This window comes from Dermacentor variabilis, chromosome 7 (assembly GCF_050947875.1).
Source record: "Dermacentor variabilis isolate Ectoservices chromosome 7, ASM5094787v1, whole genome shotgun sequence".
Classification (NCBI taxonomy): Eukaryota; Metazoa; Arthropoda; class Arachnida; order Ixodida; family Ixodidae; genus Dermacentor; species Dermacentor variabilis.
In genome coordinates this window covers 177,413,959-177,441,363 of record NC_134574.1, presented here as the reverse complement: position 1 = coordinate 177,441,363, position 27,405 = coordinate 177,413,959, and the positions used below count along the sequence as shown (strand labels likewise).

General features: G+C 45.2%; 1 protein-coding gene across 2 annotated transcripts in view; it reads right to left on the bottom strand.

The window, feature by feature from the left end:
- Positions 1-27,405, bottom strand: part of LOC142588542 (uncharacterized) — a 320,432-nt gene that overhangs the window by 153,186 nt on the left and 139,841 nt on the right. For both annotated transcript variants that reach the window (XM_075700384.1, XM_075700386.1), the window contains exon 4: positions 3,994-4,131. In XM_075700384.1, coding sequence (XP_075556499.1) covers positions 3,994-4,131 — 138 coding nt within the window. The remainder of the gene's footprint in view (positions 1-3,993; positions 4,132-27,405) is intronic.

Genomic DNA, 27,405 nt, shown 5'->3' with positions numbered 1-27,405 from the left:
TCGGTAATTATGACCATGTAACTTACAGAAGTCGCAATTACACGAGTAGCGAAGTGCGTTTCCGCTGCATTTCTTCTGGGCTTTCCGCACACGCAGAGCCATCTTGCGGCAAACACAGAAGACCCCCTCCTCGCAATGTACAGCGCTGCCCCGACAGATGGCGCGCCATGCGCGCATTGGAGCTGTACGAGGACCGGTGCGAGGCGGGTCGCGGCATGCATAGAGTTTCCTACAAAATTACTAGAGGGAACTCTGGCGCTGCAGTCGTTGTCCTACCATGGGAATGATGGGAAGTACATGGATTTGTCTGATCTTCGTGCTTGTGGATTCAGACGTTCTTGTGGCTTTGTATATTACGCTATATAAATCTTACTGTCGTATATTTCAGCGCAATCTATATTCTTCGAAGTGTAGAAAACGCCGGGGAACGCGTACAATTGCTATTAATTGCAATGATTGAGCTTGTTTATGTGCCCAAATCGAAACGCACCAAGCGCCTCAAAGCACTGGCATGCCCGCGCTAAATTTATAAGTGCGTTTCATTCGCTTGTCGATACATGCATCCGTGGCTTAATGGTTTCAATATCAGGCTTCTGTACTAGAGTCCCTGTGTTCGAATCCTGCAGTCGGGCAATTTTAATGATGTTTATTTAATTACTTATTACGCAATAAACTGTTGAAAATGACGAGTTTACTAAGTCACAAAGCCGTTTGAAGCCAAAAAGGACGAAGTTTAGGCAAATCCATGTACTTCCCATAATTCCCATGCTGGGACAACCGCTCCCATTGTAGCTCACGTAGACACTAGCGCCAGAGTTCCCTCTAGTAATTTTGTAGGAAAAACTATGGCGGCATGGACTCTCTCTCCCCTGACAACGCTTCGCCTTGCTCCCTCTGCAGAATCATGCGGCCTTCCTTTCTTTAGATCACTATCTGTCTATCTTTCGGCCCGTGCCGATCACGACGTTTGGCTGGCGTGCATCATTTCCCCCTCCGAGATACCGAGTTCTTTGGTTCGTTCCGCTTGCTCAGGCGCACGTTTCGTTGCTGCGCCGAACGCTGCGTTGCTCGACCATATGGCTCGACGCTCACCGCGTCCGATGAGGGGCGCCTCGTAAGTGATGGCTGCCCTGTAGCCCATTGTCTTACACCCCTTGGCGGGTCGACAGGAACGCTGTCGCGTTCCACTCTTGAAGGCGAAGCTTAAGCGTCCTCCAATTTTTTCGTTTGGGACAGTGTTTGGGCTTCTTGATTCGCTGTCGTCCTGGTGGGTTGTGACCTGTGTGTGATTGGCTACAGCCAGGAGGGAGGGTTGGAACAGAGGTGTTATAATGACGGTGCGGATAGTTAACTGGCTGCTCTGGGCAATGGAAACGATGTTCATCCAGGCGCTCATTCTTAAACACGATATTTTATTGGGATATCAATTGGTGTGGACACACGAGTCGCATTTCTCTCGTCTGCATCGCCGTAGCCGTGAGGTTCCGTCAGAAGTCCAGGGGCGATAAATTCGTCGTCGCGCGCCGTATACTGTATGTGTATGTGAAAAAGTGCGAGGGTGAGCAGGTGAACACGGCTCCATCTCGCGTGCGCGAGCGAGAAAGGCGGGCTGAAAGCGCGCCCTCTCCTGTCGTTCACGCGAGGCAAGGGGGAGAAGCTAGGGAGGAGGGCGTTCTTCTCCGGCAGCTCCTGCGTATGGCGCTGCCGCGCGAGCCCTGTCTTGAATACGATCTGCGACGCGGACAGTGTAGGCATCAAGGCACACGGAGGGCCGATAGCGTCGTGTGCGTATAGCACCCATACGCTTGCGCGTCATCTGCGCTCACGAAGTGAAACGTCACTGCAACCTTCTTCACGTCGCTCTACAATTTCTCGTTAGCACTTTTCATCTAATTAAAATACTTGAGAATGATGATTAATTCATTATGGCTAATTATGTAACTAGACAGAATACAAAAACAACCTAATTATCTCCAAGCGACGGTAAACAACATTACTTCGGTTCTGTCCAGCTACGTGGCATTTGTATGTTTCTAAATATTGGGGTATGGTAGTTGGGACACCCTTTATACTATGTGTTTCAGCGAACACTCAAAAATTTTTAAAGGTTGCCTGTGGCAGATAGCACAATTCTAGTTCATGAGCTGGTCTACTCGAAGAGGCGGACATACACAAAAAGTGAAATGCATAACCGACTAATTAGCAAAAGATATCTAATTATGTTCTAACTAATTACTTTAGGGCCCATTTTGCAATTTACAAATTCTAGCCGTGCAGTTCGCAAGGCGTATTCAATTGGAACGAATTATCAGGATGACACTAGTTTCGAGAGATGAATTCCCGAACTTTGCGGAGAAATGCATTGGCATTCCGGTTACTTTCTTAACAAAACGTAGTTTTGTGCATTCAAGCGCGAGTGTAACTGGAACCCCAATGCATTTCTCCGCAATGTTCGGGAATTAATATCTCGAAACTGATGTCATCCTGAGAATTCATGATTATATTGCGCTCAGTTTTACACAGACGATATTAAGGAAGGACAGAACGTGCCGGACGTAGCGCAATGAAATTGTGAACGTTCACCAACTAGCCCCCTTCATTGCTTTAGTGAGAATTCATTCCAAGTGCATCCGATCGCCTTGCGAACTCCACGGCTAGAATTTGTTAACTGCAATATGCGCCATAAGGTCATTAGTTAAAAACTTAACAGGCGAATTTTTATTAAATAGTCGATTATGCATTTAATTTTCTTTGTGCAAGCAGTGTCCGCCGCTTCGTGTAGACCACCTCATGAACAAGAATTGTGCTATCTGCCACAGGCAACGTTCAAGAATTTTTGAAAGTGTTCGCTGAAACACCCTGTATATGCATATAATTGAAAACCTGCTCAGTTCTGAAAAACGGTCTGTTATGTCGACGTTCGGGCGCGGGATGGGGTCAGGCCGGAAAGTTGACGTAATAAACAGTTGTTTCTAAAGCGACACTAAAGACAGATATTAAGTCAAGCTAAAGTGATAGATTAGTGGTCAAGGATCTCTAAGGCGTCAATATTATCGCGAACAGAGCCGCAATAAATAAGAAATTCAGGTAAATGCAGGACATGATTAGAGACTTCCCCAGCACGTGCAAGCACTAGCCTGATGATGAAAGCACTCCTCAGTTAAATTCTGTCACTAGTACTCAACCACTCGTTCGAAAAAACATCCTTGTATTGCACTATAAGACGAAATAAAATGCTACTTGTTCAGTTCTATTTCATTCTTAGAAAGAAAAACTCATTGAAACTACCCTTTACAACGACGCGGGCGTCGAAATGTTTCGTTTTAACGCAACTTCGCGCCGCCCACGCGTTTCAGTAGTTTCGTTATCGCATAGTGCTGCGCTGGTTTTGCTGGCCCGCGAAACTCGCACAAACTGCAAGCAGAAGAGAATTCAACTCTCATGTGATGTCGCGTGATGCCTGAACGGTCTACGCCACTTGACCGAAAAGCAGCTGCAGTGGCGAATCCACCGCTCTGTCTTGGCTCGATACCGCCGTCTCTCGGGCGCCGTTTTACTCACCGACGGCAGCAAAGGGTGGTGATAACGTATGCAACGTCACCACTCCGCAGAGACTAGCGCAAGAGTGGACACGGGACACTAAAAAGGCGACAAGGACAAGCGCGATGTCCTTGTCCTTGTCGCCTTTTTAGTGTCCCGCGTCCACTCTTGCGCTAATCTCTCCAGCATGGAATACCAACTAGCCCGGTCTCACACCCTGCGTCACCACTCCCCCAGTTTGGTGGCAGGAGACTTGAATTTTCAAAAAGGTATTCGTACCCTTGAGATGCAATTTTCTCGTGAACTAAGTCTTTTCTGGGTACGAAACAAGCGTTGCGAGTTTTCTGTAATGGTATTTAAACACTCCACGTCAACTTAGTATTCGCCTTTAGTGTCCCTTTAAGAAGCGCGTAAACTTGAACCCTACGGTAAAACAAGCTATTTACCACTTACCTGGCCTGCAGACGTACTTCCAATAGATGAGCTCCCTCTGGTAGCCGTTTTCGCAGTCACACACGTTGCTCACGCACAGGGCATGCTCGTCCATCTCGATGCACTGGTTGTGCGAGTAGCACTGGTTCGGGAAGAAACCTGCAAACGAACGTATTAGAGATGGTCGATAAATTTTCTTATTCGTTTAACAATGAATAATTCATCTTTTTAGCCTTTAATCGATAAATGACTTTTGATGCAGTCAATTTTTCCCGATTAATCGATTAATCAAAATTTCTGCCGGGCACTTTTGAAGAGGTTGACACACAGCTATCTACATTTGTACAGCACTATTTTAATGTTTGAGATTTGGAACACACAAGAAGTTTGAAACACAATTCTATAAACGTTTGATAAAGGATAATCTTTACAGTACAGTACAGTTAAACAAGCAAAATGGCAAAAGTGAAACGTGAAGTCCAAAAGAAACATCCACGACACTGCAATATACAGAGGGGAAAGAAAATTATTGGCTTAGGATTTTAAACAACATGCTCTTTTATATAAAGCGAAGGAATGTCAATTGGCTAGGATGTTTGGGCGAAACCGGTACTTTCTTTGAATGGCCACACAACCAGCATGCCAGAATAAATGCTCAGACGCTATAGATTTGCTGGAATCGACATGAACTACATGGCTATGTCAAAATACATGATGCAAACCAGCGCGCAAGCTATGCCACGTCTTTAGTGGACTGGGAGTGGCACGACGATGAACGACTAGGTTGTTATGTATGCCTTGAATTGCGAGGACATTTCAAGTCACCGGCTACGGGCGGCATGGTGGCATGTCTGGTGTGCCGGAGGGAAGTGCTAGGCACAGCATCACTCGGGACTCGTAAAAACAGTCGACAGTCGCTCTACCGCAGCCGCAGAGTCACTGGTTGTGACCACCATTCCCGTACGCTTTTTTCGCGCCACTGCTGCTGAACTCTCAAAAACGATTATTTGAACGGGCCTACTCGATTAAGTCAGTAAAATGAAAGGAGGTGGGCATTGTTAAAGATTATTCGTTCTGCGGGATACAGTTAACAGAATAATCGGTTATTAATTCATCGATATTACCAACCGTAGAACGTATTTGCGAAAATTGCCTCACGCAACTGGCTGATTAATGAGTCCCCCCTCCGAAACCAGGGTAGTGGAGTACCAAGCTTGTCATGGCCAGGAATTCTGGACATTCTCCTTCGGAACTTCACGGCAATGCACAAGTGTAACTCAATGGAAAAACTTAAAGAAAAAAAATATATATATATATATATATATATATATATATATATATATATATATATATATATATATATATCAGAATATAAAAAATGAAGATCAAAAAGTTTCAACTGACTGCAACGAAAGGGTATTTATTTATTTATTTATTCGGTATACCTACATCGCCTGTACGGCATTATCGTAGGGGGGTTAAAATACAGGTGGTCACAATGGAAACATATTCAGCAACATCAAAAGAATACATCAGTAAATAGAACATAGTTTAAGCACTGAAATTCGCAAAAGCGGAATAGAAACTAACAAAGTACAAAACAAAGTGAGTGACAAAGTAACTAACTAACAAAACAGAAAAAAAAGTAGCGTATGTGCAGAGATGAATAACAGAACAATCAAAGAGTATGACTCTCAATAGCATTTTCAAAACTAGAAGCTGCCATCACTTCATTAGGGAGCTCATTCCAATCGCTAATCGTGTTAGGAAAAAATGAATACTTAAACACATTGGTACGGCACTGATAAGCTCTAATTTTGTTAGCGTGGTCTCTCCTAGATGAAACGTAATGCGGCTCCTTGATGAACAGTGTTTTGTCGATACCAGTTTTACTTTTATATATATTGTAAAGGAATTTGAATCTTACGATTTTCCTGCGTGAAGAAAGAGTTTTCCAACCCAACCCTTCCCTTATTCTGGATCCTCTGGTAGTAAAATTATAATTTCCTGTTACGAAGCGTGCTGCTTGCTTTTGGACGCGTTCTATTTTTTGTGTGAGGTTTATAGTGTATGGATCCCAGATAACGCATGCATATTCTAGAATAGGCCTGATGTTTGTTAAATACAAGGTTGCCTTCAGTGATGAAGGAGAATGCTTAAAATTTCGTCGGAAAAAGTGAAGAAGACGGTAAGCTTCACGGTAAGACAGTAAAGGGTAGTCCCTTCCAACAACATATGCATTTATATAACTCATAATCGAAACATTGGTTGTGGGTTAAAGGCGTGTTTTGGTCAGGGATGGGCGGCGAAGTACCACGACAGGGATTAATCAATTCCAACTAATAATGCAAATTAATTGCCACAATCGTCTTGCACCCTGCCGGCTGAGGGCACATTGACTTGAAGAAGTGGCAAATTTAAACAATAAGGCTATTATAGCTGGCGTTCGAACGGTAATGGTAGAGGGAGTGTTATGAAGTCTGCTTACACACGCAGGTTTTACAGCGAAGCTGTTTGTGGCTAGGTCCTGGCGGATCTCCGTGGACATAGACCAACAATTGATTCTCCTTTCCACTGCCGACGCCTCTTTCGCAGGTTGTGTATACTCCTTGCCACGAGCGCCGTCCCTCTCCCGACATGTGCAATACCGCGGCGAGCGCTCTTCGGTGGGCTAGCGCGCCGCACAGGTATACCCACCGAAGAGCGCGAGCGCGCGAAGTGATTGGCGCAGCCAGCCTATCATAAAACCTCATTGTCTCTATCCACCAATCCTTATGTATCGTTCCCTTGTGACGTAATGATCGCGTCACTGCGGCCACTACCAGGATTGCTAGTTTTGGCTATATATTGTTGTGCCATTACCACAAGCCCGGATTCCGAATCTGCAAGATGGAGAATCTTCCTGCGAGCGCCCTTTGGACAAACCCGGGGCTGCGCCGAAAGGCACAGCGCCCTAATTCTCCCTTGACAAGTCAAGATGCTGAGCCGTCAGGCAGTGGTGTCCTCCGGAGAAGCATCGGCGGGCAACATGTTCAAACGTGTCGCCAAGTGCCAGACAGCCCGGCGCCGTACCTCCCCTTCCCTGGAGGTCACCGCGCCCGCCAACTTTGAACGGGGTGGCCAGCGTGGTCGCTGATTGGACCCCTCCGTCGACCGTCGAGTGCTCACTTTGTATTGGGCCGTTTGAGTGACAATGGTTTCGGGGGCTTATAAGCCGCGGCGCGCCGCCTGGAAAACCGGATCCGCCGACCCACCGGGAGCAGAGTGCCGCTCTCGACTGGAGTGAGATGTGTCACGCGTTTTCGCCGGACGTCGCCGTGCGGGAACAGTCGCGCTTGCTGTGAGCTCTCGGCCCCAGTGCCGATCCCTTCATGTCCTGTATAATGACCTGTATATAGTGTATAAAGTCCCTTTTGTTATTCTCACCGACGCCTGACTCGGAGTCTTCGCTACCAACGCTCTGTCACGAAACGGGTGACGAGCGCTACGGGACCACCTCAAAGTCGTAACAGTGGATGGCAGCTACGGGATTGACCGGCATCAGCTACCTCGGCGCGGTGAGTGCCTGAAGTTTACCTCAAACACCAGACTTTCTCTGACACAGGTTATAGTAGCTTAGGGAAGGATTTGGTGTTGCATTGTGTTAACCTTGTGTGTTTCAAGCCTAGTAAGAGTGTTTTGAAAACCAGGGGATGCTGAGGGGGTAAACAGGGCAGTGTGTGAAATACTTGCATATGTCTTACTAGTAGCATTATAGTAGCGTACGGCAGGTATATTCAAAAAGGGTAAACAGCAGGAGGACAGTGTGCACGATGGAGAAGTACAAGGTCAAAGAACTTCTCCAAATTTGTGAGGAGTTGGGCATTGAGTTGGGCTCAACCAAAAGAAAGAATGCGATCCTTGAGGTCATGAGGACTGGGGACGTAACGGCTGAGGAAGCCGAAGAGGCCTGGGCGGATATCAATGAACGTCGGGAGCGGCAGGCAGAAAAGGAACGTCGCGAGGAGGAAAAGAGGGAGAAGGAACGTTGCGAGGAGGAAAGGAAAGAAAGGGAACGTCGCGAGCACGAGCTTAAAATGAAAGAGTTGGAGACTCGAAATAGCTCGCCGGCGCCTAGTCTCACTTCTAACGTTCCAAGAATACGCGATCAACTTCCACCCTTTGTCGTCGGAGAGGATATGGCCAAATACCTCGTGAAATTTGAGCACGTGTGCGAACGGAATAGCATTGAGCGATCCCTCTGGGCACAGAATCTGTTAGCCTTGCTTCCTGGGGAGGCATCAGACGTAATAACTTGCTTATCGAAAGAGGCGTTTGAGAGCTACAGTGATGTGAAGGAAGCGCTACTGCGGAAGTACAAATTGTCGCCCGAAGCTTTCCGGCAGAGGTTCCGGTATGCAAAAAAGGGCAAGGAGTCGAATGTTGACTTCGCGTTTCGTCTAAAAGCCGATCTGGTGGAATGGCTGAAGGGCGAAGAGGTTTACGACGACCGCGACAAAATCGTCGAATGCATCACGTTGGAGCAGTTCTACCGTTGCATTGATGAGGATGTCAGGCTCTGGCTGCAAGATAGGCTAAAAGAGGTTAAGCTAAACAAGGCAGCAGAGTTAGCGGAAGAGTATTACACCCGCCGCAGCTTGCACAGCAAGGCAGTGCGCGTAGAAAAAGCAGATAGGAGAGATGGGTTTTCCGGGAAGCCCGATGAACGGAAGCAAATCACGCGTCGCGAGTTTCGGGAAGACGAGTCCCTTCCCAAAGAAACTGTAAGGGAAGGACAGAATGCATCTCAGAATGATGACGATGGTCCGAAACAGCGAAACGATACGACGCGTTCTTTTGAAAAACGGAAACCGTTAACCTGCTACAATTGCAAAAAGCAAGGGCACATCGCTGCAAGCTGCCCAGAGAGAATTGCTTTTGCAACAATACAGGAAACTCACAAAAACATACGTCTATTGGAGCCCTATGTGCAGGAAATTAAGATAAACGGTAAGAAGTGCCGTGCGCTTCGGGACTCTGCAGCAACTATGGACGTTGTTCACCCGTCTTTCGTCTCCTCGAGTGATCTTACGGGAGAGTGCGCTAGGATACGGCAAGTGGCCGAGGAGGAGAGTGTCTGTTTACCGATCGCAACGGTTATCATTGAAGGAGAGTTTGGGAAACTTAACACCGAAGCCGGATCCGCCGACCCACCGGGAGCAGAGTGCCGCTCTCGACTGGAGTGAGATGTGTCACGCGTTTTCGCCGGACGTCGCCGTGCGGGAACAGTCGAGCTTGCTGTGAGCTCTCGGCCCCAGTGCCGATCCCTTCATGTCCTGTATAATGACCTGTATATAGTGTATAAAGTCCCTTTTGTTATTCTCACCGACGCCTGACTCGGAGTCTTCGCTACCAACGCTCTGTCACGAAACGGGTGACGAGCGCTACGGGACCACCTCAAAGTCGTAACAATATAGCCAAATCGGGCTACAGAAAACAATTTTTGCCGTCGACTTGGTCGAATTGGCTACTGAAAACCTGCTACTTGGCTTTGCTTGGGCTATGTCGCCTCATCTGAAAATTATCTGCACTTCGACTGGATTCATTAACTTTACCTTGGCTCCGAAACTTTCTGTCATTGCGGAAGCAGTTCGCTGTGGTTAATAAGCACTCATCGCTTCCTTTTGACGTTATTTCTGGTGTACCGCAGGGCAGTGTCCTTGGTCCTCTTCTTTTGTTAATTTTCATTAATGACCTTGCACAAAACCTATCATCGCAGATAAGCCTTTTCGCAGACGATTGCATTCTATACCGTACGATAACAACATCCGATGACCATTTATTATTTCAGAATGACCTTAACCTTGTCAGTTCCTTAACTCACAAAAATGTAAAGTTACGTCCTTCTCGCGAAAACATTCTAACTGTCGCTTTTCTTACGTCATACTTGGCGTTCAACTTACAACAAATCCTTCCTGGAGTACACACATAACAGCTACTTGCGTGATAGCCTCACAAACTCTGGGTTATCTCCGACAGAACTTGCGTAAATCCCCTGCTATAGTTCGTAAATTGGCATATCAAACTTTTGTTCGCCCACAATTAGAGTATGCTTCATCAGTATGGTCGCCACATCAAAATTATTTAGTTTGTATGCTAGAATCAATTCAAGATAGAGTAGCACGCTTCATCACACGTATCTACGACGAAACTTGCAGTGTAACGCAGATTAAAGCGGATATTTCACTACATCGGAATTCGTTGCACGATAGGTCTTCTTTGCCTTTTTCATATATACGTTCATGGCAACCGATCTCATGTGTTGCCTCTTGTGGCACCAGCGCGCATGTGACGTCGCCTTAACTATAGACATAGCTTCACGCGCACCTTTCGCAATACACTGTCATTTAACGCATAAGCATTGCCGCGAGTCATGCCACGAGAAACAGGCTGTTGAACGTTTATACACGAATTAAATACTTGTATCGCTATAGCTGCATATCATAATCATTGTGTGAATCTGCTGTTTTTATGGACGCTATTATTAAACAGCGTCATACCGATGCATTTACTCTTTTAAAAAATCAACAAGAACGGCTGCATAGGAACGAGAAGTTGCCATCAGTGTTCGATGTTCTCACTACAGTGTTAAAATGCTCTTTCATGCCCCTTGATTTCAGCTGCATCTACAGGACAGCCAGTTCGAGGCAAATCGTCTGGATGGGCACCGGTTGTTGAAGTTCACAGCCGTGCCTTCACTTTTTGATTTTAGACGTAACTGTTATTTCTGATTTCGTAATAAGTGTTTACGCCGTAGCTGTCGAACAGATATTGTGGATAGTATTACTAGACCCAAACTTGTTCGCAGCAGCATATAATTAAATCACAATGGCATGCGCGTGCACACAAGAATCGGACGTGTGGATCGAGCCGCCGGGCCGGTTCACACTTGTGATGAATGTGATCGTTTTCTCTTTTACTCATTGCTGCTCTTTTGCAGTAAAACGCCTTTTCTTTTTTACAACCCACCTTGTGCATGATTTTGTTCTCCTGTGATTTGTAGCCATTCTGTTCCTTTATTGGAACTGTTGGAACTATTGTGACGATTGCATTGTTTGTTCTCCTCATTCCTTCAAGGGTTTTGTATAAACAGCTGGCTGACCTTGGAAAGAAACAACAACATATTGTTCTAATATTCAAAAATTGGCAACATAAATGGATTAGAGACATCTGTGCAGTTTTAGTGTCTGTGAAGACACTAAATGTATTTGATTCCAAATTCATTTCGAGATGCCGATGAAATGTCCTTTACCCACTGGTCCCCTGCCGAAGGAGGAGGTTTAACTGCATCACACACATGCCTCTACCGACGTCCATGCGGTGTTGCGAATCGAAAGGAGTAATTTTAGGTTTCTAGTGTTCAGCAGAGGATATGCCTTAGCCCCCCTCGAAGATGCTCTTATATCGTGGAGAGGACAATCTTTCTTCAGTGTTGCGTATAGCGTCCTGCATGCTTTATGTGTTTGGTATAATAGTTCGACTGTGCTGTTATACTGATTCAGGTTCGTCACGATAGTTTGATTAGTCGGTAGATATTATAAGGCGTGAAAAACCCGGGTAATATGAATGTGCTCTCATGGACACTTTTCGTGTTTGCTAGGCTGCTAGCTAATAATAAAAAAAGAGGTGCTCTGTTTAATTTTTTATGTGGCTCATTTTTTTAGTACAACTGTGCAGATTGAAACATTTTTTTTGCCTTGCAGCTCCACCAAAACTCCGGAAACTTCCCACTAAGAGGACAGTTCCTGCAGTTCACACAGCTGATGCCAGTGAAAGCTCTCCATCCACAGCAGACAGACATGGTGTCGCTTCTAGTGACTCGGAAGAGAGCGACATTAAAATGAATGCTAGTGATTTCATGGAACCGGAAGCTACAAGCAGCTCTAACTCGGAGGAGGAGCCAGTTGATCCACTTTTGCTTTCGCCAAGCGAAGTGCTTAAAACTTTGCAGGGTTTGCAGAAGAAGCATGCATCACTACAGGAAAGATTAGATGACACCAAGAATAAAATGAAACTGGAAACAAAGGAAACGAAGACTCTTGGGCGCCGCTTGCCAGCTCTGACATCAAACCTCAAGTTCTTAAACGAGGACCAAAAAGTTGCCCTCCAGAAAGACAACCTTTGTAAAGGCTGTAATTGGAGTGCCCAAACAGTTAAAAAAGCCCTGCAGCTGAAATTTGCCTGTGGGGCAAAATGTTACGATCTTCTGCTGGAACAGAGGATCCCTCTGCCGTCAAAAAGAACACTGTGCAGAAAACTTCAGCATCTGCTCTTGCAGCCCGGTCTACTGTCGGAAATCTTCGACGTTATGAAGACAAAAGTTGCCACGATGAGTGACATAGAAAGGGACTGCGTCTTATTTTTAGACAAAATGAAAATCCGAAGCGGAGTTGAGCTTGACCGTGGCAGCGACTCTTTTCTTGGAACGGCAACACTTCCCGAGAGCAACCAACTGGCAAACCATGCGCTTGCGTTCATGGTTGGTGGTGCGTATCAGCAGCCGCTGGAAACAGGTCATCGCATATCACTTTACAGGCTTATGTACCTGATGACACCTTAAAGGACTTCGTCTTTCACCTCATCAAGCTCTGTGCTGAAATTTCACTTCGTGTGCGTTGCGTCACGTGTGACATGGGCTCGTCCAATCGCGCCATATGGCGGACTTTGAACTTGTCTAACTCGCGCAAGTCAGTGACAGCGTGCAGTGTTCCGCACCCATGCGATAATGAAAAGGAATTGTATTTCTTGCGGACCCTGCTCACGTGCTTAAGAATATATGAGGACACCTTGTACGCAAAGACGCCATAGAGTTGGATGATGAGACTTTTTGAAAACATAATTTGGTGTGTGCCCAAGTTTCAATTATCCACGTCCGAGAATTAATTCTCTTACAGAACGAAGAGCAACTACAAGTGGCCCCAAACCTAAGTGCAGCTCATGTGCCAGATGGGCACTTCACGAAAATGAAAGTGGGCATAGCTGTTCAGTTGTTCAGAGTCCGCGGCAGCCATCAGGTACTTGACAGAAAAAAAAAAAAGCTTCCAGCTGAGGCAGAAACAACCGCTTAGTTTTTTGAACTTGTTCTCAAGTTGGTGAACGGTGTTGGTGAAGACGGTGAATGCTCAGGAGTAAGCGAAAACATGCTGAAGGGCAAACGGGAGCACTACAGGAAGAGTTGGAAATGTGAGGCGTGCAGGGCGTGCGGAGGTAAAAGTGGCACCAGCACGCCGGCGCCAAGGACAGACTCTTACAAAACTTATTTTACAGAACTTGCAGAAATGGACCGTAAGCTCAGTTCACTCCTTGTGAATCCAAACAAAATGACAGAAATCGAGAAGTCGATGCAAATGCTACCTGACCAATTTGACAAAATTCAAGATCGTGAAGATATCCAAGAGAAGGAAATCATGGAAGTGAAACGTAAAGTAGAAAAGATTGAGCGTAGTGGCGCTCCGGAACAACTCTGTCGACTTGAGTCCGACCTTGAATCCCTAGAGTGGCGCAGTGAAGACTAAACTATTAAACATTGAAATACATGGTATTGCGGAAACCGAGGGGGAGAATCATCTTGAGAAGATTAATAACTTAGGTGCACAACTGGAAATGCAGCCCATCACGGCCCAAGATGTAGTCGCTGTTCATAGATTGCCGGCTAAGACAGGGAAAGTGCGCGGGATCATTTTGAGCTTCGTGCGCCAGGAGGCTAGAGACGCTTGGATTGCCAAGCGAAAGGTTTTGAGAGAAAAGAGAAACAGGGTTTTTATTAATGAAAACCTAACCTCACGAACCAGAAAGCTTCTTGCTGCCACTAAAGAATGGGCGAAGGATGCAGACTATCAGTTTGTTTGGCACGCAAATGACAACGTACTGATACGCAAATCGAGTGGTGAACCAGCGACGGTAGTGAAAGACGTGAATGAACTCCGGGCGATTAGCACCTGAGTCTTCCTATCTTGTGTTACTGATTTCACTACGATGGAGCAGCTTGGTCTTATTGATAAACAAAAATGGTTTTCTTCTTTTGACGCAGTTAAACGCGTGAGCTGTTTACATATGAATGTATAATCTGCTTGTAACAAACTTGGCGAACTAGAAACCTTTTTCGATGACATAAATGACCCCTGTGATGTCATTATGTTATGTGAAACCTGGTACTCAAATGATGTTAATATTCTTCGACTACCGCAAAAGAAAACACTTTGCATGAACAGAACAACTCGACGTGGCGGAGGTGTCTCTCTGCTGGTGAAAAATCCCATACCCTGTGACATAATAATAATATTTGGGGTTTTACGTGCCAAAACCACTTTCTGATTATGAGGCACGCCGTAGTGGAGGACTCCGGAAATTTTGACCACCTGGGGTTCTTTAACGTGCACCTAAATCTAAGCACACGGGTGTTTTCGCATTTCGCCCCCATCGACCCTGTGACATATTGGAAGACTTTACAATAAGAACGCATAATGTCGATTCATTGTGTATTCAACCTGATGGTGTTATATTTGGTGTGTGCTATCGTACACCAGACGGTATCGTGCAGAAGTGCCTCGCTTTTGTAGACCGTCTGTTGGCGAATGCATGCGAAAACAAGCAAAAAGTGGTCCTTGGTGGTGATTATAACATTGGCATAAGTGCATGTAGTGCTAGACAGCATGACTTATTAAATATAATGTTGTCGAACGATTGCATACACGTTATAGAATCGAGCACTAGAATCCCGATGTCCTCTGAGACTACGTTAGATCTATTTATTACAAATTATGATCCTTCGTATGTAAAAAGCGCTGTCTTAAGCTGCCCAGTTGGTGATCACAATGCAATATGAATTTTTATCGAGCGCCGATTAAAAAAGTTTAACAAAAATACAACTAGGTTATTTCAGAACATCAATGAGGGCACGATGGCAGCGTTTGAAACTGAGTTACAACGAGTAAGTTGGGAGGACGTACTTGAAGAAAATAATGCGGAAAGAGCTTACAATACATTCATTGAAACATTCTTAGTTGTGTATAAGAAACACTTCACCATCAAACAAAATAAACCCAAGTCATGCAGAAAACCATGGATAACAAGAGAGTTATTAAAGAAAATCAATAAACGCGGAAAGTTGTACGCCAGGTTCATTAAAACTTGTCAAATTGCTGACCTTAAGGAATTTAAGGTTTACAGGAACAGTCTAACCTAGGAAATAAGGAAAACCAGAGATAACCATTATCTACAATCTTTTTTATTGTGTGAAGGAAACTCTGAAAATCTGTGGAGGAACCTTGATAATATAATGGAGCGGACACAACGCACAGAACTTATAGAAAAAATTAGCCTAGAAGGTCGTTTGCTGTCCGAAACAGACATGGTGAATGCGTTTAACGAATACTTCCTGAACAGAGAAACACAAGCGCTTACGCACCCGAAAACCACTTGCTCCCTACCTGGAAACTCAAACAATCTTTTTCCATCCAACTAATGTTGTCGAGGTCTGCTCTGTATTTATGGCAATGAAAAACTCTAAACGCTGTGATTCAGACGACCTGCAGATAACACCCATAAAATATTTCATACACGATACAGCCCCCATTCTAGTACGTATCTATAAAAATTCTATTGCTGAAGGCATCTTCCCATCAAAAATGAAGATTGCTAAAGTCATTCCAATATACAACAAAGCAGACAGGCTCAATATTCAATATTATCGCCCCATATAAATTTTGCCCCGCTTGTCTAAGGCACTTGAAAAAATAATATTGATTCAGTTATCATCCTTCTGTGAAAAATATTGCATTATCACGAAAACTCAGTATGGCTTTCAAAAAAAAAAAAAAAAAAAAATCAACACAGCGCTTCTAGACCAGAAAGACCATATATTGCAAAACTTTGAAATGAAGCAACTGACAATAGGTATATTTATATACTTTACTCAGGGCTTCGATCATATTAACCGTAACTCATTAACAAAGCTTTAGACGTATGGTATCAGGGGCCTCCCACTGCAGCTAATTAAGTCATATTTAGAAAAAAGACGGCAATATGTGCACATAAATAACTTTCAATCATTTTCTGGAGAAATAAGAAGAGGAGTCCCGCAAGGAAGTATTCTTGGGCTGCTGCTTCTTAACTTATATATAAACAATGTTGTTCTGATCTATCCGAAGGCAAAATTTATCATATATGCAGGCGATACTAGTGTGTTCATTTCATCGGCATGTTATACTAGTTAAATAAACAGCGCAAACGGGTTTCTCCAGAACATATCCACATGGTCTGCAGAAAATTATCTAAAATTAAATTCAAATAACACAAAAGGCGCAATTTTTTATGCGAAAGGCATAAAGATTCCACAAAGTCACACTTTAGAGATGAACAATGGGAGCATAGAAATAGTCAATGAAATTAAAGTATTAGGTACATACTTCTCTAGTACGCTACACTGGTATCGACATGTAGACTCTGTAGTACAAAAGCTTAGCCGTATAACAGGAATGCTAAACAAAAACAGATATCGTCTACCAACATCCGTAAAATATTAATTTACCACTCATTATTTGCATCACACATTAACTATACACACCTTGTGTGGGGCAAAACAACTGAATCTAACCTCAGGAAAATACACTTACTACAGAAAAAGATAATACATATTATAGCAAACGTGCCATATCACAGTCACAGTGAACACCTCTTTAAACACTACAACATGCCCACAATCTATCCCCTATGCAACCGCTCTCTCCTTCGTATACGGCACTCAAACTCGAACTCTGAAAACAGCGTATTTAATGAAATTGCTTGTCTGCAAAAAAAAGAAAGTACAGCTACCTATGTTACCCGTCATGGAGAATATCGGTCTATACCCCCTTCAAGAACCAACTATGGCTTGCAAATGACGAAAAATAAATTACCCAGACTACGTAATACATTCCATGACGCTGGCATTGACATCATTAACATAACACGGTCAGAACTGCTGTCACTTATCAGAACCTTCTCCTAAATAATGAATCAAGCGTAGTTTCTTTTTCACCTGTATTCACATATGCGTCTTGCTACGTGTTTGTAATGACAGAATTTTTGCTCATCTTTTTCTTTCTCTTAATGACCCCAAAGTTAATCGAGCACCATTTCTTTTCACCTTTAATTATGCATCGTCAAGTGTACGCGTATTCCACTTTTATTTACGTATTGCCAAGTGTATGTAATGTGGTGGTGTGTACTATACCTGCATTGCTTTTACTTGCCATTATCCAATGTTTGTTCCCCTATTGAAAATACCTTTGAATTGATTAATTACTGTACTTAATATTTATAAGTAATTTTTTCTGCATAAGGTTGATTGCGCGGCTCACTGCCACCATGTAACGCGGGGGCTAAGGGCTCCTCAAGCTGCCTCACTGCAGCTTTTATCTTAGCCCCCGATATTGTATTTTTAACAATGGAAACAAATAAAGAAAGAAAAGAAAGAAAGAAAGTGATATACGCTGATGACGGGTTGCATTGAGCTTCACGGATATGCTGAAATACAAGGAGGCAATCTCTGCTTTGGACCTTGCATCCGAAATGTTTAGGGGATTGGGCATAGGTGTTCGAAAAATTTGGAAGCCGTGCCAATCAGGGATCCTCATGTCTACGGACGTTGTTATGAAGCTCCATGTTTTTCTACTAGACGAATGTGGCTTCAAGTTTCTGCTCACTGGCGGGCTTGCACAGGACTGCTTAGAGAAACGTTTCTCGGTCAATAGGATGAGGGCACCAGTTCCGAGCTCGTATCACTTAAAAATGCACTTAAAATAGTTTCAGTGAGCCAGTTCTTGAAGGTGCCAAAGACATCTCGCTGCGACATTGAAGATAGTGCGTATCTGATAGACTTCTTGTCCGGAGAAATACAGCAAGTGGAAAGCATTGGCCAGCCAGAGAGAGAGATAGTTAGAGATAGATAGATAGATAGATAGATAGATAGATAGATAGATAGATAGATAGATAGATAGATATAGATAGATAGATAGATAGATAGAGAGAGAGAGAGAGACAGAGAGAGAGAGAGAGAACTTTATTTATCCCATCTTAAAGGGAAAGGGGCTGCGGGAAGAAGGCGAGGGAGGTTAGCCTACTCGCGGTAGGCCTCCTCTACCACCTCAGGATAGCTTCCTGAAGTTCGGGGTTGCAGCTGCGCATGGCAGCCTCCCACAGCTCCCTACTACTTAAAACTGTACAAAGGTTAGGGGAAGGGGAGTGGTTCTTGCATTGCCACATAATGTGGTTAAGGTCCGCTCTGCTAGCAGGACAAAACTTGCAGGCTGAAGTACGGTATATTCCCGCGTGAGTTTTGTGACGTAAGGCCGGAGATAGAAAAGTGCAAGTCTGTAGTTTACGCCATAATACCTCGCGTATGCGTGACGACCGAATCATTAAAGGAAGGAGGGTTATGCGACCTAGGCCGTAATGCCCGCAAATGTCGTGGTATGTAAGTAATCTATTTTTGGAGGTGAATGCTGGAGGGAGATTATTGGCGTCTGAACCGTCCCCTAGTCTAGCCTGTGCTCGGTTCGTGAAAGCTCGAGCACTTAGGTGGGCCGCTTCATTGCCGATTAGGTCTGCGTGAGCAGGTGTCCAGATTAAACTCAGAAGTTGGGCTGGCGGATTGTGAGATAGAATGGCTAGGGCTGTCCTGCAAACCCTACCCGCTCCGAAGTTGTGTATGGCAGTTTTGCAGTCACTATGATAGAGTAATTGGGTATTGTTGTGGCGAGTGCCACTGCCGCCTCCTCTGCCTCTTCCGAAGAAGAGGCTATAATGGATGCTCCCGTCTCAATACTGCCAGTGGAGTCAACGACTCATATGGCGAATTTGTGTCCACACGGATACTCTGCGGCATCGACATAGAGCAAGTCTTTGTAGTTAAATAACTTTTTTCTGCAGAGCTTTAGCTCGTTGTTGCCTTCTATGTTCGTGATGAACAGGGTGCATATTCTTAGGGAGAGGAGGGATATGAAAGTGCTCATGTATCGAGTGGGGAATATTGAATTTCTCATTGGTCATGGGTGCTGGGGCAATACTTAGGGAGTTTAGGATGGGCCTACTAGTGTGGGTGTTCGATAAGCGCTGGTATTGAGCGGTCAGGTGGGCTTCTGCGAGCTCACTAAAAGTATTCAAGGTACCTGTAGCCAAAAGTCTCTCAGTAGAAGCTCTACTTGGCACTCCAACTAAGGGCAAATTTGTAGAGTCTGCGTATCAGTGAATTAACTTAATCTTCCTCGGCCCTAGTTAAGTGGAGATAGGGAAGGGAGAATGTGATATTACTGACAGAAAACGCCTGTACCATTCTTAGCAATTCTGCCTCGCGGAGACCTCCGTGCTATTGCGCACCCTTCCTATTAGCCGTGTGGTGTGACCTACGCTGGCAGTAACCGTTTGAAGTGTATACGTATTGAGTCAGTTAGATTGAATGTGCATGCCAAGTACACGGATTTTGTCTACTACGGGAACTTGCTTCCCGTTAATGTTAATCTGAATGTTCGGCGTAACGCGTTTATTTGCGGATAGAAGTAACAGCTCAGATTTGGTGGGCGAGCACTCGAGGTTCATGAACCAGGCTCTCGTAGCCACTGCATATGCAGCCTCTAGTAAGGTATCTTGAATGTAGCCATCCGAGCCACCCTTAATCCATAGGGTAATGTCGTCTGCATATAAAGAATATTGGAGATCCGGTTTTTGTGCTAGTTTCCCAGCGATAGACCTCATAGCCAGGTTAAATAGAAACGTCGAGTGCACAGATCCCTGAGGAGTGCCAAAGCTACCTAGGGTGATTGGGGGCGAAGTTTGATCATTGAGACTTGTGACAGCCGTGCGAATGGTAAGAAATTCGCGGATGTAGTCATGAATTTTTCTACCACAGTTAATAACATTCAATTCACGTAAGATAGATCCATGATCTATGTTGTTGAATGCACCGCGAAGGTCGAGTCTTAAGATGGCTTGGATGTCTTTAATAAACGTAGGAGGGAGAAGGTCATGCTTGAGCCTTAGCATGGTATCCTGGCAAGAAAGCGACTGGCGAAAGCCAATCATCTCTGGCGGGAATAACTGATTGTCTTCCGCGTATTTATTGAAGCGATCAAGCATGACATGTTCGAGCGTTTTGCCCAAGCATGACGTAAAGGAAATAGGTCTAAGATTAGCTATGTCAGATGGTTTATTGGGTTTGAGAATAAAGATTACTTTAGCAGTTTTCCATGAGCTCGGAAGAGAGCTGTTATCGAAGCAATGATTATAGTATTCTGTGAGGGCAGAGATTGATTTGTCGTCGCGATTTCGGAGTAATTTATTATTTACATTATCTATCCGGGAGCAGACGTAGTTTTAAGGGAAGCTAAGGCATGTCGAACTTCTGCCTCCGTTGTTGGGGCGTCGACAAGTTCATTAACCTCGCCTGTATAATCTGAATTCTCGTGAGTTGTGGTCGGAGGGAGGTGTAATCGTGCAAGCTCCTGAAAAAGATGGGGAATATTATCCTTGTGTTTATGCAATAATTGAGTGATGTGAATGTTTTGCGCGCGCTAGGTCGAAGGATCAAGCAAATGTCTCAGCAGTTGCGAAGTCTTTTTACTACTGAGATTGTCATGCATGCTCTCACATACTTGGCCCCATTGTTGATTAACTAGTTGGGTCGCATATGCTTGTATGTTATCGTCAAGTCTAGCTACACGGATGCGAAGCCTGCGGTTATGGCGCCGTCTTTTCCACCGCTTTAATAGTGATTCCTTCGCTTGCCACATGTGTAATAGTTTGGCATCAGGTGGCATAGTTGTAGTATGATTGTCAACGTCCGTTTAGAGTTGACCAATCCATTGCTGCAGATCAAGTATGGAATTGGGAGCATTATTTGCGCGAGTTTTCCGAAATTTGTCCCAATCCGTAAGTTTTGGAGGCAGAGTGTGAAAGGGCTTGTGAGAGAAAGTAACAGAAATCTGTATGACGTAGTGATCGCTACCAAAATTGATTTGAAGGCTTTCCCATTTAGTTAAGTCAACCTGAGAGGTGAGGGTGAGATCTGATGATGTATCTATGGAGACACTATTTCCTAAGCGAGTGGGTGTGTCGAAGTCATTGTGGAGGGTGAGTTGATGATCCTGAATGTGGGTCCATAAAGCTCGTCCTTTAGGTGTGGAAGTAGTGTAACCCCATAGTTGATTCGGAGAGTTAAAATCGCCAACAATGAGGAGCGGGTTTCTCCAAGCTTCCTGTTTAGCACGAGCAAAAACGGTAGTAAAACGGTGGTGTTTATAGCTGGGACTGTTGTAAACGTTAAGGATGTAAATAGGAACCGACCTGGTCTATTTAGGAAGTATTTCTACGAAGTCGTGATCAATGTCGATACTCTCGAAATGGGAGCAAGTAACAGTCAAATGTTTTTGTGCTAGGATCGCGGTATTGGGACGTTCGCATCTTTTGCATTGGAATGTGTTGTGTCCGAGGAATTTAACGTAACCATTTGTTTCTTGTAAAACAATGACTGCGGGCGGTTGTGTGAGATTGGCTATGTATTGTTGCAGACTGGCCTTCTTTTTCGAAAAGCCCCTACAATTCCACTGACACAAGTAGGTTGGAGCGCTTAGGGGATGCGGCCATGCAGTCGATCCGAGTTTTTCGATAATTTGGTTGAATCGCTCATTAATTTGGGTAAGTCGATCGCGCGTCATCCTGGTTAAATTGAGCATATATATGGGCACTGAGGCTATGAACGTTAGTAGTGAGGGACTCCAGCTTGGCTTCGACGGCATCCATGCATTTTTCAAGGGCCTCAAAACGATTGTTAGAGTTTCTAATGTATGCGGTGAGTTTACGACTTAGCTTATTGCATTCCTCCCAAGTATCTCTCCCATCATCAATAGATTTGCACTTTGAGGCAGTTATGGTAGTGGGATGAGGAGAAGTGTCCATGGTTAGAGTTGATCGCCATTCTCACTGACAGGGGAAGGAGTTACAGTGGGTTGTTCATGAGTGGAGGGTTGAGATCGAGTGGTAGTAGTCGTACATGGAGAAGGGGTTTGGAGGTCGAGAATTTGTTTACGCAGAAGACGATTTTCTTCTGAAACTGCTGTAGGAGGGCATAGATTGGGGCATTAGGTTGCTTAGGTTTAGGTAAGCTGTGGGAAGCTACCGATTCTCAGCTTACCTGAGGAAGGCTTGATTTGTTGTTAGATAGAGCAGCGGATAGAAGAGGCCAATCTTCGTCTTGTTTTTTCTTAGGAAGAGGTCCCTGCTTCTTGGGCGAAGGAGAACACTTGGTCTTGCACTGAGGAGGAGTCTTGTCAGCTTTGGGGAATGAGATTTTGGGCTTATATCGTAGTGCACACTGAATGGGTCCAGTCTCATGACTTCCACTACGTAGTACACACTTAGGAATGCACACATGATCAGTCGGAGGATTCACAGTTCCGCATTTATGGCAAGTATCTTCAGTATGCGCAGGGTACACGTCCGGTCGATGTCCAATTTTCCAACAGCATGTGCAGGCGAAATTCTTTGTCGAAAAGGCTTGCACCGGAGCATCGCCATTTCATATTTGACCCAAAAAGGAACTTTCGTTCCCAAGAAAGTCACAAGGACTACGTCGGAAGTTTTTCCCATTCGTCTGGCTTCTAAAAAGTTCATTTGTGGGTTGCACTCACGAAGCATGGGTAGAATGTCTTTTTCATAGATAACTTCTCCCAGGCATACTCTGTCGATGTAGATAATGCCATTGCACGTCTCGGAGTTTGGAACGCTGTAGGAGGTGACTTCGTGCTCTTGGCCGTCGGCCGTGAGCGACTTGATGGCGAGATATTTCTTCAAGCGATCGCAGCTTTCCGTGTTGAGGGTAACTGTGTTGGTGGTGGGTCGATGTCTTGGCGCAGCTCCGTAGTGGCTGGAAAGCCGGTTGCCGTAGAGAGAATCTTGGTGAGTTGGAAGTGGCTGAAGCGGGAGGCGTCGAAGCCTCCGCGAATGCGAAAAATAGCCTTGTATGAGCCTTCGGGTAAATTTGGAGGCCTCACTTTGTTATTCCTGGAGATCATCTGTTTCCATACAGCAGCCTTGGCCGTGGCAGCGATGGCGTCCTTGCGGAGTGAGTCTTGATATGCGGCGTCGTACATGCGCGTTTGTCGCCACTTGAGCATCTCCTCCGGGAAAAGATCTTCCCCTTCTACTACCTCAACCGGGTTTATGACGCCCGCACGAGGCGTGTCAACGCCTACGGCGTCGGAGAGCCACCAAGCTCTCGTAGGCGAGGAACCACAAAGGTCATTATAACAAGCCTTCTAATGTACATACCTCTTCAAAAATAGTCTCAAAACGTCGCGGAAATCTTCACACATGTCGCGTGAAGGAGCCACTAGGATATAACAAAACGAACGGGCGCTACACCCAAAAACTCACGGAGCCGATTAGACGCGTCCACACGCGGCGACGCCACCTCGCGTTCCTCTCGCGAGCCAGAAGGCAGTGAAGACGGCATCGATGAAAATGTCGACCTGGAGCCAGTTTCCTCAATAGAGGGATACATCCTAGCACACTTGGCTGGATTCTTACTGAAGCCAATAGTTCCTGCGGTACAACTTTGTGGAGACTGCACTGCAATGTTGCTGGCTGAGCAACCAAGGAAGGAGCACTGACTTACTCAGTTGAAAGAGTGCGTTAAAGGTGGCAATAACTTAATATATGCAAGCCGGTAGGTTAACGTTGTCTTTCAATATCAAAGTGTCTTCAAGCACATTTGTGCGAAGGAAGATCTCAGCCGTCTAAAGCAGCCAATGAAGACACTGAAAGTACCATAAGTAAACATGTCGGTGTGCGACAAATTTTTTGCGTATGTCATCCAGACATAATTGAAAATCTGCTAAGCCGCTTTTTTTCAGTTCGACTTCGCATTTATACGCGCTGGTTGAACACACCAGAAATACCGGGCCAGTCGTATAGCAGCAAGACTGTGGCAGGCACAAACCTCAAGTGAGAAGCACCGCGTTTTTTCTGGTGCAGCTGATGAGCTGCTGCAAATCAGAAAATTGAGATATGGAAGTTCTTGTTTGCGATTAGCAATGTGTTTTCTTGTAATTATGTCTATCACACCATGGTTGTACAGTTGCACTTGTTCCTTCTTCGTAACTCATTTGTTTTATTTTAATCCATGTCAACTCAGTTTTGCGAAACTGAGACCAATTTAGTGCGACCTGAGTGGTTCAATAAAACCATACATTGTATATGCTCTTCAACGTATATTGACCCCTTCACTTTCTGGCAAAAATACCAATATCTGGTAGCTTCATAAAACGAAAATTAGCAGCATTAGACCTAAAATGATGTGCCTCAGCTGTATTTATGTGGTGATGCTATCTACGTAGTACTGCTTAGACGCGTTGCGTAGATAATTACAAAAATGAAATCTAAGGTCTGCAACTGTTTATGCATATGTAGGTGGATGGTGCTCTTGGTTGTGTGTGGAACAGAATCACTCGGAAAAGAATAGCTGCGGAGAAGAATCGGCGAGTGTTTACAGGATAATTTGTGCAAAGGATGAGAACGGAAGTAGGAGGTAAAGATAGAGAATACTAACAGTGGTTCAGTGCATAAAAGAGTAAATTGAAACTAAGTTGAAGCAGTAATTTCGGCGAGTTCGTTCGTGCTTGCAGAGGGGGAAAACGCGCTCAAAACAGGATGAAGAGAAGGCCAACTGATAACATGTAGTGCTCATTAATCTTTAAAGCTGACAAAATTATAAATAGAAATTAAAAACGTTACAGCTAGCGCGGCGGGTTGTCAGGCGTCTCTTAATCCGATCGTGAGCGTTCTTGTTCTTTTTTTTTTTTTTTTTGCAACGAGTGCTGTGAAAGTGACGAAAAGACGTTCAGAGCAGCGTAGGCAGTAGTCGGCCATTGGAGAAGATGTGTCAGATTGGCTAGATTAACTCCACGCTAACGCAGCATCGTAAGTACTGGTGCTGCGCAAAAAAAAAAAAAAAAAAGAAAGAAAATAAACAAACATGAATAGCTTTGAACTGGAACTTCCGAACAGCGTAGCTTAAATTTCGCGTTAAATAAAGACTCGCATATATGTTACTAACAATATATGTGCAAACCCTACCGTGAAAAGGGATTCACTGAGCCCAATTTCCGCGCATTTTACCGAAGCGCTCAATCACTGCACGCCGGGCAGTGCCAGCGAACGGGAACGTTCGAACCAAGATGGCACCCACAAAAAGCGGAGTCTCCACCCTGTAGCGGGGGCGGACATCGAGGCACCCTAAAAACGTCCGCTCCGCTACGCTAAAAGTATAACTAAAACATGAAAATCGCCCGCCGCTCCGCTGCGGTAGTGTTCCTGTATGTGCTTCGCCTTCGCCTGCCCGGTGAAATCTTCGCCCCGGCTCCCGCCCCCGACCTGTCACCGCCTGACTAATCAAACAGCTTCGGCACCTGTGTCAACGTCTGCGACCAGCGCCCACGCGACAACCGTCCAACTACGATGTCTTCGTAAGCAGAGACCTTGCTTCATCAAGTCACGTCTTTGTGCGACGCGAAGACATCCGGCCATCTCTTACGGCACCGTACGAAGGCCCTTTCAAGGTGCTTGGGCGTACCGACAAGACCTTCACTGTGACAGTAAACGGCCGCACGGACGTTGTAGCGATCGACCACATAGAACCTGCGTACATGCCGAACTTATCTGTTTCAGTTCCGTTGCCCAAAAGTTAAGCGGTTTGTGCGCGACAGCAACGAACGACGGCTTCGAGCGACGGATCGGGCCGTCGCGTGAACAGATCGCTCAGTCTTGTCGCGCGATCGCTCGGTTTTGCAAATCTAGAATTCGTCGCTCGTCGCCCGGAAGTGCTGTAAGCGACTAGGCAATAGCGTGAAGCCGGAACTGGATGTACATAACTAAAGTACTTCCGATTGTCGCACGGAACGAGCAAACGATGGAATTTTTATACGTGCAAGGATAAGAACCTACTGCAAGACTTTCAGAAATATATTATGCTGCTTTCTACAGTAAAACACATCAACTTAAGTTAATAAAGCACGCGTCACGCTAGTTTCGGCGTTTATATTGCTGCCCTCATACCGGTAACAATGGGCAGACGTCGCTCGAAGTGAGTGGTACGACATGGGGTACGAGTTGTAGACGACGAGCGAACGCGACAGTCATCTCCACCGCGTCGCTTGTCGCTGTCGCGTGCAAGATCACTTACATGGGGTTTACACTTAGGCGTCCTTCCCCTTATCGAGGGGGGGTGGGGGCGAGCCTTGTAGCGGCGCGCCTTAAGCGCGCTCCCGATTGCAGCGCCAGCACCACGTTGCACAAGACGCGCGAAATAAAGACAGATTGCACCTCTGCGTTCGTTGCGTGCTGACGTGCGTTCCGCCGCTCGTATATACGCGGCTGTCTATAGGCGTCGTCATAGAGTTTCTCACTACATTACCTAGAGGGAAATCTGGCGCTGCTGCGCTGTGGTATGCATGACAATGCCGGTATATTGTGACTTCGGAATGGCATTGTTCTCGGAGAGACAGGACACCTTGAAGACGCGCTTGGCAAGCACCGTTCCGTCTGTCACAATGATTCATTTCCTACTAAAACAGCACGTGAAAAGCTGTTTTGGTTTTATTATTACGCAAAAACAAGTTTTGTTTAACTATCAGAACTTGTTATTGCGTGTACGATTATATGTTACGTAAAAAGTATCAGCGGGCAGCTAAAGTTAGAGGACAGACAACAAGGTTCGCGCTCGTTTTGAAACAGTTTGTCGTCTGATCTTGTTTTTCTTCGCTTGGACATGCATTGTAGGTGAGTAAAGATGTAATATGCGTGAACGAAAACATCTTATGAAGATTTTACTTTGAGAACGCGTTATTTGTGTAGCCATATCCACGTTATAGACGAAGCCCCGTACAACACCAGCCAACACGAGCCTCGCAGACACATATATAGTCATTCCCATGACGGCACGGTGCCCCCTTAAGAAACTCTCATAGACGGTGGGGCCAGATTTATCCCTAGGTGTTATAATGAGAAACTCTATGGGCGTCGTATATCGCGACCACTATAGTGATGAATGACGGTCAACGGTCACTGACATAATTGCAGGCACGATAGTTCTGTTGGCGACACTCATTATTCGTCTCGTTTAGGCAGCCAAAATGTGCTCACACAATTGTCTACCACACGTGTGTGAAGTTTTCTTTAAACATGCCCTTTAAAACATTTACTGCCTTCCGCCTCCACGAGAAAACTTCATATGCATGCTGAGAAACATTGCACGGCTTTTTGTTGCAAAGCACCGCTTCTTGTTGCACGCGAACTTTTAAGCTATTCGAGGCACGGGTGTAGTGAGGATACTATTCGTGGGATCGAGGGGGGTCCTACTCTTTA